General features: G+C 40.5%; 2 protein-coding genes across 2 annotated transcripts; both read left to right on the forward strand.

Moving 5' to 3' along the window:
• The first annotated feature begins 1,358 nt into the window (after window positions 1–1,358).
• Window positions 1,359–3,320, forward strand: LOC133744459 (uncharacterized). The gene is made up of 2 exons (XM_062172564.1): window positions 1,359–2,784; window positions 2,890–3,320. Exons 1-2 carry the CDS (start codon window positions 1,359–1,361, stop codon window positions 3,318–3,320), a joined length of 1,857 nt encoding a protein of 618 aa, XP_062028548.1.
• An 8,343-nt stretch (window positions 3,321–11,663) lies between these two features.
• LOC133707361 (WAT1-related protein At1g25270-like) lies at window positions 11,664–13,526 on the forward strand. The gene is made up of 7 exons (XM_062132917.1): window positions 11,664–11,869; window positions 11,956–12,018; window positions 12,115–12,231; window positions 12,310–12,574; window positions 12,665–12,823; window positions 12,940–13,091; window positions 13,235–13,526. Exons 1-7 carry the CDS (start codon window positions 11,664–11,666, stop codon window positions 13,461–13,463), a joined length of 1,191 nt encoding a protein of 396 aa, XP_061988901.1. The 3' UTR covers window positions 13,464–13,526.
• The last annotated feature ends 616 nt before the right edge of the window (window positions 13,527–14,142 follow it).

The raw sequence follows: 14,142 nt of genomic DNA on the forward strand, positions 1-14,142 counted from the left end.
ATATAACAAATTCTCTTTTTGTCTAAGTGTCTAACATAGTAACACTAACTCTAGACCTAAAAAAGAAATAGGGCAACCACTCTTATCTCTAACTTGCGACTTTACTCACCAAACTTTTCAAAGGCAGTAAGGCGGCAACACTACAAAAAAAAAAAAAAAGTACTCCACGAATTAACCACCAAAATCAAACACTCATCCTTTTCTCTTTCGAATTTCACTGTGCATAAGGAGTCTCGGACTCTTAGTTAGCAAACGCGATTTAACATGGTCAGGATGGAATCTTATTCTTTTTAGCTTTCAAGTTTTTAATCTATTTATTGGATTGATAGTTTATGGAATTTGGCTTATACATATTCAGGTGTGTTCTAAATCTAATTGTTGGTTGTTGAAATTAAAGAAAGTTGATATGGAAGTTCTCTAATAAACATTTGTTTTGTTATGTGTTTTTGTGGAAGTGAAGGATACAAAGATACTATATAGTGAATGTATTATTAACTTAAGTGAAAGAAAGCTGAACACTTGAAGTTGTTTATGAGTTATGAGTCTTATGACTAAAGTACCGATGCAGCTTTCTAGCTTTGTTGCTTTTCAATTGAATATTTCTATTTATATTTTCATTATTTGCGTGGATTAGTTTTCTCTTAGGTTGTAATTAGAATATTTGTTCTGTGTAAATAAGAAGAATTGATAATTAAGGGATCATTAGTTGAGTGGATTGATAAGAAGAATTGGTGTTGTTCCTGTGTGTTCTTAATAGTTGATATCATTCTCTTAATTTCATGTTATCATTGTCATGCAGGGTAAAAATAACAAGAAAATCACCACGCCTCCTGATGCAGAGCGGATGGCAGCCCAATTTGAGGAACAGTTAGATCGTGCTAAAGGAGGAAAACGAAAAGTGACTAGTAGACAGGAAACAGCAGTTCGGTGTCTGATTGGGACGCACCTTACCTTTCCGGAAAGGGAATCGCGCCAGAAACAAGACTCATTGCTATGCTATGAGCTGTAGCATTTTTCGGGCTTTCGGGGTCGTTTAGGGCCTCAAAACTGCATTTTTCTATTTTACCCGTTTTTGGTTTTCCTAGTTATTTTTTGTTGTAGTCCTTTTTATCCATGGGCCTTAGGGTTTCGTTGTTAGTCGCCCTAGGGTACTTTTCTCTTATTTATGCAGCCGCAAGCGGCTGCAGAACGCATCTTTCAACTTTTAATCAATAAATTGAGATTATTCTCTTTTATCTCTGGTGGACTCCAGAACTCTTTTGCTAGGTTTATTGCTGGTAAACCTTTTTATCAAATCCGTCTGCGTCAGGTGGTATCAGAGCAGGTCTTCCCTGTCTCTCCTATTTACCTTGGTAGCAATGGGTGAAGTTATAAAATCAGATATCGAAGCTCTCACGGCAGCGTTTACCGCTGCCATCAACACTATGAACAATCGGATGGACCAGCAGATTGGAGAAATTCGTGGGTTGTTGGGAGAGAGAAACAACAACAACAACAACAACGATCGAAATAGAGGCAGGGATGGAGGCCAGCGAGTTAGGACTCCACGTAGAGAGGTTGTTGTTCGTACTTCAGAATCTGAGTCTGAAGAAGAGATGGTGCAATATGAACCACAAGGACAAGCTGACCAAGATTACAAAGTCAAGGCCGAAATTCCTTTCTTTTCGGGCAACTTGGGTGTAGAAGATTATCTAGATTGGCAGCTTCAGGTGGACAGGTTCTTTGAGATCATGGAAGTTCCTGAACACAAGCAGGTTAAGCATGTTGCATGGAGATTGAAGAGTACTGCTGCAGTTTGGTGGGATAAATTGCAGAACACTCGAAAGAAACAAAGGAAGCAGGGTGTTAAAACATGGCGAAGAATGAAGCAGCTGATGATGGAGAGGTTCTTGCTGGACGATTATGAGCAGATTTTGTACAGGTTGTATATTGAATGTGTCCAGGGAACTAGGACAGTGGCTGATTACACCGCTGAGTTCTTACACTACTCAGAGCATAATGAATTAGGAGAAACTGAAGGCCATAAGGTGGCTCGCTATGTCAGTGGACTGAAGCCTTCCATTCAGGAGAAAATCGGGTTGCAAACTGTTCATACTATGGCAGAAGCTTCAAACCTAGCATTTAAGGCAGAGTTGTTAGAGAAGCCTTCACGAGCTTCTTCTTTCCAGAGATATAACTACCAAAGGAGCACAGATTTAGTAAACGCTTCAACTGACAAGGGTAAAACCACACTGCAGAAAACAGAAGGTGCTTTTAGGGCTTCCAATCCTCCTTTTAAAGGGGTTGGCAGTTCTAGTGGTGCTCAAAATAGAGCCCCGAATCAGAGGTTTAATAATCCTTATGCTAGACCTACAGGAGATGTCTGTTATCGATGCAACAAACCTGGGCATAGATCTAATGTGTGTCCAGACAGGAGACAAACTGCTCTTATAGGTGAGTATGATGAAGATGAAGAAGAAGGAGGAAGAGGTGACAATTATGATGGGGCTGAGTTCGCGGAGGAGGAGTCTCTTGAAAAAGTTAATATTGTGTTGCAGCGGGTCTTATTATGTCCCAAAGAAGATGGGCAGCGACGCAATATTTTCAGGTCATTTTGTTCCGTCAATAACAAGGTGTGCAACTTGATTGTGGATAATGGGAGCTGCGAAAACTTTGTAGCCAAGAAACTGGTGGAATACTTGCAGTTACCTACGCAGCCTCATGAAGCACCTTATTCCCTTGGCTGGGTCAAGAAAGGTCCACAAGTTCGAGTTACTGATTCTTGCAAAGTACCGGTCTCCATTGGTAAGCATTATAAAGATGAAGTTATGTGTGATATTATTGATATGGATGCTTGTCATATTTTATTTGGACGACCTTGGCAATATGATGTGGATGTGATTTATAAAGGCAAAGATAATGTGATGATGTTTATGTGGGACGGCCATAAAATTGCTATGGCTCCCGTGTGTCAATTTGAAAAATCTGGTGGAAAGAAAGGGGAGAGTTTCCTGACCCTGTCTAATAGTGAATTTGAGATGGAGGAGGCCTTTAGAGAAACTGAAGTCTTCTGCCCAGTAGTGATAAAGGGGTTGTTGGCTGCAGAAAAGGAAGATGTGGTGATCCCTAAAGAAGTGCAGAAGTTGTTGGTAGATTTTGAAGAGTTGATTTCAGATGAGTTGCCCAACGAACTACCACCTATGAGAGACATCCAACATCAGATTGATTTGGTTCCTGGAGCTAGTTTGCCAAATCTACCACATTACCGAATGAGTCCCAAGGAGAATGAGATTTTGAGGGAGCAGATTGAAAGACTTGTTGAAAAAGGGGTTCATTCGTGAAAGTATGAGTCCTTGTGCAGTTCCAGTTCTCCTTGTTCCTAAGAAGGGCAATCAATGGCGGATGTGTGTTGATAGCAGGGCCATAAATAAGATAACTGTGAAGTACAGGTTTCCCATTCCTCGTTTGGAGGACATGCTTGATGAACTGGAGGGTTCCAAAGTGTTTACCAAGATAGATCTTCGAAGTGGTTACCACCAGGTTCGAATCAAGCCAGGAGATGAGTGGAAGACAGCTTTTAAGAGTAAGGATGGTTTGTTCGAGTGGATGGTTATGCCATTCGGATTATCTAATGCACCCAGCACTTTTATGAGGCTTATGAACCAGGGTCTTCGTCCTTTCATTGGTTCTTTTGTCGTGGTGTATTTTGATGATATATTGATCTATAGCAGGACCAAAGAATAACATCTGGTACATTTGAGGCAGGTTTTGGGAGCTTTACAGGAAAGTAAACTGTATATTAACTTGAAGAAGTGTACTTTCTGTACCAACAAACTGCTATTTTTGGGATTTGTGGTTGGAGGAGAAGGTATTCAGGTTGATGAAGAGAAGGTGAGAGCAATAAGAGAATGGTCAGCTCCAAAAACAGTTTCTGAGGTGCGGAGTTTTCATGGTTTAGCTACTTTCTACAGGAGGTTTGTGAAGAATTTCAGTACCATTACTGCCCCTATTACTGAATGTTTGAAGAAAGGCAAATTCCAATGGGGAGAGGAACAAGAGAAGAGTTTTGCCTTAATCAAGGAGAAACTTTGTACTGCACAGCTCTTCCTAATTTTGACAAGATCTTTGAGGTTGAATGTGATGCTAGTGGCGTGGGAGTAGGTGCTGTGTTGTCACAAGAGAAGAAACCAGTAGCATTCTTTAGTGAAAAGCTGAGTGAAACTCGTCAGAAGTGGAGTACTTATGACCAAGAGTTTTATGCGGTGTTTCGGGCATTGAGGCAATGGGAGCACTACCTGATTCAGAGGGAGTTCGTACTGTTCACCGATCACCAAGCCTTGAGGTACCTCAATAGCCAGAAAACTGTGAATAAAATGCATGCAAGGTGGGTGAGTTTTCTGCAAAAATTTCCTTTTGTGATTCAACATAAATCTGGTACTCTTAACCGGGTTGCAGATGCTTTGAGTAGGAGGGCTTCCTTGTTGGTCACTTTAGCTCAAGAGATTGTGGGGTTTGACCTCTTGAAGGAGTTGTATGAGGAAGATGTTGATTTCAAGGAAATTTGGGCCAAGTGCAGCAATAATAATGCAGTTGCAGATTTTTATGAGAATGAAGGATATTTATTCAAGGGCAACCGACTTTGTATCCCTAGTTCTTCATTGTGGGAGAAACTGATCAGAGATCTGCATGGAGGGGGATTGAGTGGACACTTGGGCCGAGACAAAACTATTGCTAGCCTTGAGGAGAGGTATTTCTGGCCACAGTTGAAGAAGGACGCAGGAACTATCGTGAGAAAGTGCTACACCTGCCAGGTCTCTAAGGGTCAGTCTCAAAATACAGGTCTTTATCTACCTTTACCTGTTCCTGATGATATTTGGCAGGACCTTGCTATGGATTTTGTGTTGGGATTACCCCGTACCCAAAGGGGGGTGGATTCAGTGTTTGTGGTAGTTGACAGGTTCTCTAAGATGGCGCATTTCATTGCATGTAAGAAGACTGCTGATGCTTCTAATATAGCTAAACTGTTCTTCAGGGAAGTGGTTCGTTTACATGGAGTACCTAAGTCCATTACATCTGACAGAGACACCAAGTTCCTTAGCCATTTCTGGATTACCTTGTGGAGGATGTTTGGAACAGCTTTGAACCGTAGCATCACAGCTCATCCTCAAACAGATGGACAGACAGAGGTTACTAACAGGACTTTGGGTAACATGGTCCGTAGCGTTTGTGGAGATCGACCCAAACAGTGGGATTATGCTTTGCCACAGGTGGAGTTTGCTTATAACAGTGCTGTGCATAGCGCCACAGGGAAGTCACCATTCTCCTTAGTTTATACTGCTGTTCCTCACCATGTGGTTGATCTGGTGAAGCTTCCTAAGGTTCCTGGGGTTAGTATTGCTGCTGAGGGCATGGCTAGAGATGTGCAGGCTGTTCGAGATGAAGTTAAGGCCAAGCTGGAAGCAACTAATGCTAAGAATAAAGCTGCAGCTGATAAACATCGCAGAGTGAAATTGTTCCAAGAGGGTGATGACGTGATGGTATTTCTGAGGAAGGAGAGATTTCCTGTTGGAACCTATAACAAGCTGAAGCCCAGAAAATATGGTCCTTTTAAGGTGCTGCGGAAGATCAACGACAATGCTTATGTTGTTGCTCTACCTGATTCTATGGGTATCTCTAACACCTTTAATGTGGCTGACCTGCATGAGTTTCGTGAAGATGAGGTTCTTTATCCAGATGAGAACTCGGGGTCGAGTTCTTCGGAGGTGGAGGAGACTGATGCAGAGCGGATGGCAGCCCAATTTGAGGAACAGTTAGATCGTGCTAAAGGAGGAAAACGAAAAGTGACTAGTAGACAGGAAACAGCAGTTCGGTGTCTGATTGGGACGCACCTTACCTTTCCGGAAAGGGAATCGCGCCAGAAATAAGACTCATTGCTATGCTATGAGCTGTAGCATTTTTCGGGCTTTCGGGGTCGTTTAGGGCCTCAAAACTGCATTTTTCTATTTTACCCGTTTTTGGTTTTCCTAGTTATTTTTTGTTGTAGTCCTTTTTATCCATGGGCCTTAGGGTTTCGTTGTTAGTCGCCCTAGGGTACTTTTCTCTTATTTATGCAGCCGCAAGCGGCTGCAGAACGCATCTTTCAACTTTTAATCAATAAATTGAGATTATTCTCTTTTATCTCTGGTGGACTCCAGAACTCTTTTGCTAGGTTTATTGCTGGTAAACCTTTTTATCAAATCCGTCTGCGTCAGGTGGTATCAGAGCAGGTCTTCCCTGTCTCTCCTTTGCTAGGTTTATTGCTGGTAAACCTTTTTATCAAATCCGTCTGCGTCACCTCCTATACAAAATCAACCTCACATTTGTTCATTTAATCATCTATGTTCGTTAACTTGCATCTTCTTGCTTTGTTATGTGTTTTGGTGAAAACTTGTAGTATGCCATAAGGCTTGGTTTCTATATGGATAATGCTATATTGTATTACTGTAGTTATTTGGTTATTTTGAACTTTGAATGATTATTGATACAAACTTAGATTATACAAATTATATTTAGATTATTCAAAAAGGGGCTCAATGACTCCAAATGAACTTGAAACCGAAAGGAATGGGATGAGACAAGATCAATTTTCAAAAAACGTAATCTTGTCCCGTCCCATCCCATCCCGTCCTCTTGTTAGAATCGGGTTTGGGTTTGGGATCATAGTCATCCTGGCCCGTGCCTACCTCTATTGGGTTGAGTAGATTAGGTTGAATATGTTAAATGTTGACTATTGTTGACCACTATTGATTATTATTGAGGACTACTGACTTATGTTAAATTACGTTGAGATTTACAGGCACTTATTTGTTTACTGTAAAAATACATTACTAATAAGACTCACAAAATATATATATCAGCATACTTCATATAGAAATCTGCGTGAGTTAAAATTTTCATTCTAATGCATTTGCAAGATCCGCCGAATCCCGTATCCTTTCAACCTTTTTTCACATGGGTTGGTTGTGGGAGTTCATATAAAATTTTCACGGCCACACTTTTAGACTATGTTTACACATAAAACTGTGTGAATATAGTTTTTGCACCATCTTCTGTGTATATTGAAGTATTTCTCATAGAGATACCTCTTAGTATGTAAATTTTTGTGTGATATATGTAAAATGACTACTTTCCTAGTAGTGATTGATGCCTTTGTAATTTCAAAACTTATACGACTGAGATAGAGGAGGCCGAATTGGGTGCTATAGAGAAACCAGGGTTTTACGTACTGCAAGCATTAGGAACTTTATTTTTTCTCAGTTCTTCCAAAAGGGTAGCCTTACTCTTATTTTGTTTTATGTTGAATCCTTCTCATTCAAATTAAAGAATTGTGTTTCTATAAAGAATTGATGCTTTTACAGTCGATCGAGAGTAGATGGACAAAATAGTCCGACCATGCTGAAGTAATTACATGCAAAACCTTACTAAAAGAAAGCAACTTCTAAATAGATCTTTCTCTAGTAACTAAAATTATAGTACTAGATATATGCAATGGAAGCTCCACACTTATATATACTTACAAGGGACAAATTTCACTTTACGACCCTGTGGTTTACACTCGACATCATGTCAGTCCCTCCACTTTCAATTTCATCAGCAACACCCTTGAGGTCTCAATTTCTATCAATTGTGCCCAAAATTTTGCCAGCCTTCCTAATCCGATGTTAAGTGATGAGTTGGCTCTCACAAACCCAACGAGTGGGCCCATATGAAGGGTTAAATTCCTAATGTGCCCCTAATGGTTCCCTTCAGCTGTCCATATTCTTCACTCTTGTCCTCTTCTTCCTTTTCTCTTTCATTGCACTCTCTTCATCCTTCTTCTCATCATCTACAATGGCCACCCTCGGCAGAATTCGCGATTCCCTTGCCGGCTCCGAGAACAGCCTCGAAACTGAAGCCCTCGCCGGCTTCGCCGTCGACGAACATAACAAGAAGGAGGTCATGAATCAAATGATCAGATTGTGAATTTCAACCAAACCCCAAACCAAATTCTACTCAAGAGTCAAGACTGTTGCTTTCAATCCCAAATCCCTGCATTCTAAAGAAGATGAGAAAATCAAACAACAAAATTCCTGAAACAAAGGTGTCAATACTGGAGCCCAATCCAATCCCCAAAATCCCAAAACCCATAACCAGAAAGCTCAAAATTGAATTAAGAAAGAGAGAAAGAACAACATACCTAAAGAGCCAATTGAGAAAAGCCTCTCACAAACCCATTGACGAATCTGCAAAGCGATACAATCGTGTACGGAGAGAAATATCTCTTTAAACACTTATAGTCTCCAAATCGAGCTTGTGGAGAAGAAAAGCATTCTTCTTTCCCTCCTTACTCTTCCTACCAACAATGAATCAAATGAATCTACAATGAATTAATTGTAATCTTCACATAAATCAGGGGATTTGAGTAGTGGAAGACGACGAGGACCAATTTGAAGCTCCGGCTGTGGATGAGACCCTTGAGATTGTCGATTTCGGAGCAGAGTTCGAGCCATTGGACTGGGTCGCCAGAAACCCGATCCCGAGGAGATGAGGATGGCTACGGCGACGACTTTGGTCCGGTGCTTGAGAAGCCAAACATGCTTCAATATTCCGGCGGGAGGAGCGGCAGCGAAGGAGTTGCCTGGATTGGGCTTGAGGGGAGGTAAGAGGAGGAGTCACTGAATCCTCGTCTTCTTTTCTCCTCAAACTCTTTACCAATTCAAATCACTTCTTCTGCTTTTGGTATTCCATCAAATAAAAATCAGAACCGTTTGGGCTCCTAAAATCCCAAATTTTTTTTTTGGGAGAAAAATTGTGTGAAATGTCAAATTTAGCCATTTAAGTGGGCATACGACAGCTGTCTGTCAGTGCCAGCTCAGCACTTAACGTCCAATTTGGATGCCTGAGAAAATTTTGGGCATGGTTGATGGAAATTGAGAGCATGGCGGTTGGAAATTGAAAGAGAAATGACTAACATAATGTCGAGGTCAAACATCATGGTAGTAAACTGAAACTTGTCATATTACAAGAAATAGTACAAACTCGATGACCATACGCAATAATAATGCAAGATAAACACTTTAAAAGCTAACTTTATTCGGATAAAGAATATATATGCGTGTGAGAAAAGAAGAAAAACCCTAAACTTGGAATTGCTGTCAATTTTAAGATTGTGTCTGATATGTATGAGAAAGGAATGAACTCTAATTAAAGTGGAACATTGAGTGACGTACCTAACCATCTAACTTGAAGCTATAGCTTCCATACATTTATCAGCATAAAGTTTGCATTTTACTTGTGAGAGATAACGGGAACATGAAAAGATATATAGAGCCTAGCTAGTAGAATCTCTCTAAATGAAGCCTCTAAAAGCTCGCACAAAACAATGATCAATTGTTATCAAAACCCACCAACTCTATTATGAGTACTATGGCACGCATTATGTAGCTCCAGCTATAGGGTTTAAAATGCATGTGTCTATATATGTGTGTGTGATCAGGACTGTTTGAAAATTAATTAGATTTTTCAGTTCAAGAATATTTAACTCCAATGAAAATAAAGAGTCATGATCGAGTTCGTTGTTCTTTTGAACAAAGACATTCATGAATTCTACGGCTGAAAATTTTCATTTACGTTAGAATATTAGAAATAACCATTCCCACCCATGACATTATGCAAGTGAGACTTACATGTGACATGACTGACATTCAGGGGTCTCGCTTATTTCAAACTAGTCTTTCTCCACACATGCTCTGCATGTGCAAGTTATTAATTTTTTCTTCTTCAGAAAATAAAAAAGAAAAGAGTTGGTTATTGCTGAGAAAAGGTTGTGGATACTTCTTTGTTTATTTTTTAATATAAATATATTTTGTAAATGTTTTAATTATCTTTGTGATTTAATTAATTCTCACAGTTTATTAATTTTCTAAGGTCATTTTTGTCAAAATTCTAGATTTTAGCTAACAAACCTTTTTTTTTTTTTTTTTTTTTGAGAATAAATAATTCCATTAATAACCAAACAGATTACATAACATTAGATCCATAGTTACGGGACCGTCAACATAAGTGACTTCCATGAGCCAAAAAGGCTCAACCCCTAACCAAATTTTACGCTCATACCCTCGAGCTACAATGAGGAACCACCTAACATATACCGATACAACCCAGTCGCCAACATTACGATGAACTGTTTCCACCCGTTCGGACACCGCGATCCAAAACTGCCAGACCACGTGTAAGGGTGATTCACCATCACGTTGATAACCAAAAAGCACCGACAAAAGTCCAGACCACGACACACCCATGAACCCAAAACAAACTAACCCTCGCTCAATTGAGGAGGGACTTATTATACCTAAACAAAAACCAAAACGGAAAAAACCTAACCAAAAACCACCAACTATAAGTAAATAACAAGCCCAGGCCCAGAGAGCTAAGGCAGCCAAGCCCCACCTCGTTAGCCCAGTCCAGGAAGGCACCTGAACCAACACGCCACCATACTCGCCGCTCCGCCCCCGATGTCGGACCTCAACCATCTGCGAGCCATCTCCGCCGTCGAACCACCGGCCAAGACTACCCACCCACTCCACCACCCCAGCCCCACACATCCTCACTCCGGATATCAGAACCAAACCGGACCGACCTCCGATCCCAACCGGTCCCAGCCAGCCTGTCCTTCCGCCTCCCATCTCCGATCTCCCACCTATCCATGGTAGCGTCGCCGTCAGTCCCACTGCAGCGCTATAGAGCCAAACAACATCGATCCCACCTAGCAGCCACCAACCCGATCCACGTTCAGCCGCCTCCTGCACATGAGCACGACGAGAAAAGCAGCTTCCCAACCCTAGCCACTGAGCCACAAGCATGCCAACGAACCAGACCACCCGTCCGGCCGCACGCACCGTGCACCGGCGAGGCCAGAGGCCAGCGCTAGTGCCGAGGCACAGCCGGACAGGCAAGAAGGACCACGCGACTCCCAAGATTTTTCTCTCTCTAGGGTTTTTTCTCTCACCCGGTGTGATGTAGAAATAAAGTTGACTTCAAAGCTACGACAAAACCACACAAAGTAAATTAGAGGAAAAACGTTGAATAAAATAAACCCTTTTTTCTTAATAATAGTATAGATGATCAACATACTTTAAAATAGTGACATAATACGGTAGTTGAAAATTAATTAATTAAGCCATCATTTAATAAAGACTATTTTTATATGTAAAAATTTAATTAATTGTATATATTCCTTTTGTTCTCACTCTAATTAATATTTTCTGAGTGGAAATCAAAGAACACAATGTCCTCTCTCTCTTTTTCATGTGAAAATATATAACAACAAATATCCTCTTGGGATCTGATAGAAGCGTTTATCAAAGTAAACATATGAATATGAAAGGGATTGAACTACGTAGAAGCTTGATTAACTTGTCAATTTTTGAAACCCTATTAGCCTCTCTGAAAGTATACAGAAAACAAATATCCTAAGTTGAAAAGTTGAGGATCAACCAAATGGAAATTTCAGCAGATTTAAACAAAACGGGCACAATCGTAATTTAGCCCGAAAGAGCATCACTTAACTACCGGACAAACTGTGTATAACATAACAACTCACCACTCACAACTAAAGTCTAACCAAAGCATCTCTCTCTCTCTCTCTCTCTGCATTTTGAAGCCAAATGGGGAAGCAGAGTAGTGAGAGTAGTGTAGTTGTTGGCTTAATGAAGCCAGTGATAATGATGGTGATCGCTCAGATTGCATATGCAGCAACGAGTATATTCTACAAAGTTGCAGCAGACTCTGGAATGAATCTCAAGATTCTCGTTGCCTACCGTCTCATGTTTTCATCAGCCATTATCGTTCCACTTGCTCTTATACTCGAAAGGTATCTATTAATAAATTTTCTAGCATAATTTAATTTTAAAAAATAAAACCCTCGTAAATTTTTTTGGTATACACATTAATTTACAGGAACAGCAGGCCCAAACTCACTCTAGTCGTACTCTTTCAAGCTTTTCTCTGCGGATTATTTGGGTACGTACTGACTTATAATTTCATACCATTAATTAGTTAATTAGTACTCTAGATGCGTATCGAAATAATTAAGATTAAACTTGATCAATATTGCAGGGGATCATTGTCAGAAAATTTATTCATAGAGGGATTAGTCTTAACATCACCAACCTTTGTTGCAGCCACTGCAAATCTGATTCCAGCCGTCACCTTCATCATGGCCATCTCTTTCAGGTTAGTAAATTGATTAATTTTAGTTGAATTAATTTGGATGTATATGTAGGGTTAATTAATGAATTCATGCACGTACAGGTTGGAGAAGTTGGCACTAGGAAGCCATGCAGGGAAGGCAAAGCTTGTGGGGACAGTGGTGGGTATTGGTGGTGCTATGATATTTACCTTCTTCAAAGGACCAGAGTTCTCCATCTGGTCAACTCACGTTGACCTTCTTCGAGGACATCAGGCGGCAACATCACCGTCATCGTCCTCCTCCCACAGAAGCACCGGTAGTCACCTGCTGGGCTCCTTCTTGGCACTCGGCTGCGTCGTTTCCTATGCAATGTGGCTCATAGTTCAGGTGAGCTTGTTTATGTAGTAATTTTGTGTGGTGTGTTTGCTTTTTGAAATAACGAATTAGGTTTTGAATAACTTGGATATGGAGTTTCAGGCAAAAATGAGCAAGAGATATCCATGCCATTACTCGAGCACGGCTCTATTGTCGGTGATGGGATCGATTCAGTCTGTAGCTTTTGCTCTCTGCGTGGAGAGGGATTGGAGCCAGTGGAAATTGGGTTGGAACATCAAGCTTTTTACAGCTGCATATGGGGTAAAATCACTGCTCATTAATTAATTTGATCCCCTCTATTAACCTTTAAAAAGCATTAATGAAATCTTAACAATGGATGTGAATCATAGTGTCTTGTTATAAATTGATCGATGTAGGGAATTGTGACTTCGGGGATGGTGGTGGTTTTGATCTCATGGTGTGTACGCAAGCGAGGTCCATTGTTTGTGTCAGTTTTCACTCCGCTTTCCCTAGTGATTGTGGCCATTGCTAGTTCTTTATTTCTCAATGAAAAGTTAAGCCTAGGAAGGTAAGTTGCAATTTTCCATAATTGCATATATGCATGCCTTAAATAGAAGTACGTAGCTAGTGTAGCTAATGTAAAACGAATTCAGTAATTACTATAACATGCATTAATTTGCGTACTTGTTTATTGGTGACGTTCCATGACAGCGTATTTGGAGGGATTCTAATTGTGTGCGGGTTGTACATGGTGCTCTGGGGGAAGAGCAAAGAGATGATGAAGACGATTAATAATGTGACTGATGATCAAGATCGACAACATCCAGCTGCAGCAAGGCTCCAAGATTCCCAAATCATCCAAGTCGTCGCAACGACTCGATCAGTTGACACTAATACCTCGTGTGAGAATAACAACACCACAAATGGTGGGTCTATTTGATAAAATTTCAATCTCTACACCACAAATGTTAGCTAGTTATTTATCTAAAGAAACATGCATGCGTGTTTTGGGCATTTACTTTAATAAAGTAAGGAACACACTTAAAAGTTTCTGAGTTTTGATTGGGCAGCCCTACCACCATATGGTACAGTTGCCCTATGTAAGAATTTCTCAAAAGAATATTACATTTTTTTTAGAAGAAAAATAAGATTACAAAGAGAAGCCTCTAGGGCAACCAGAACCTAAAAGATCAAAATTAAAGGCAACAACCGCTTCAAGCGGGACATGGTCAAACCAAACTGTAGGATGAGGCAGCTTGTGACCCAACGCCGCCAAAGCATTAGCAACGAAATTAGCTTCCTTGAGGATATGAGAACACGTACTAAGGCCAAGTTTAGCCATAAGCATCTTGACATCTCGAACAAGAGAGCGCAGACCAAGGGACTGGGCAGAAGAATATTACATTCTTTCATTGTTTAAATGGAAAGTTTTACACAATAATAAACTTATTTTTTGCTGTTAAAAGGATTGGACAGGCAATAAGAGGCCAAGAAGTAAATTGACAACGGAGTTAATCACCCCCGTAATAAACCAAAGGGTGCGGCTATTGTCACTCTATCATTTTCTTAGTTCACCCTACAAATATTTGAATTATTGAAAGACTATATTATTCAAGTGT

This window comes from Rosa rugosa, chromosome 4 (assembly GCF_958449725.1).
Source record: "Rosa rugosa chromosome 4, drRosRugo1.1, whole genome shotgun sequence".
Lineage (NCBI taxonomy): Eukaryota > Viridiplantae > Streptophyta > Magnoliopsida > Rosales > Rosaceae > Rosa > Rosa rugosa.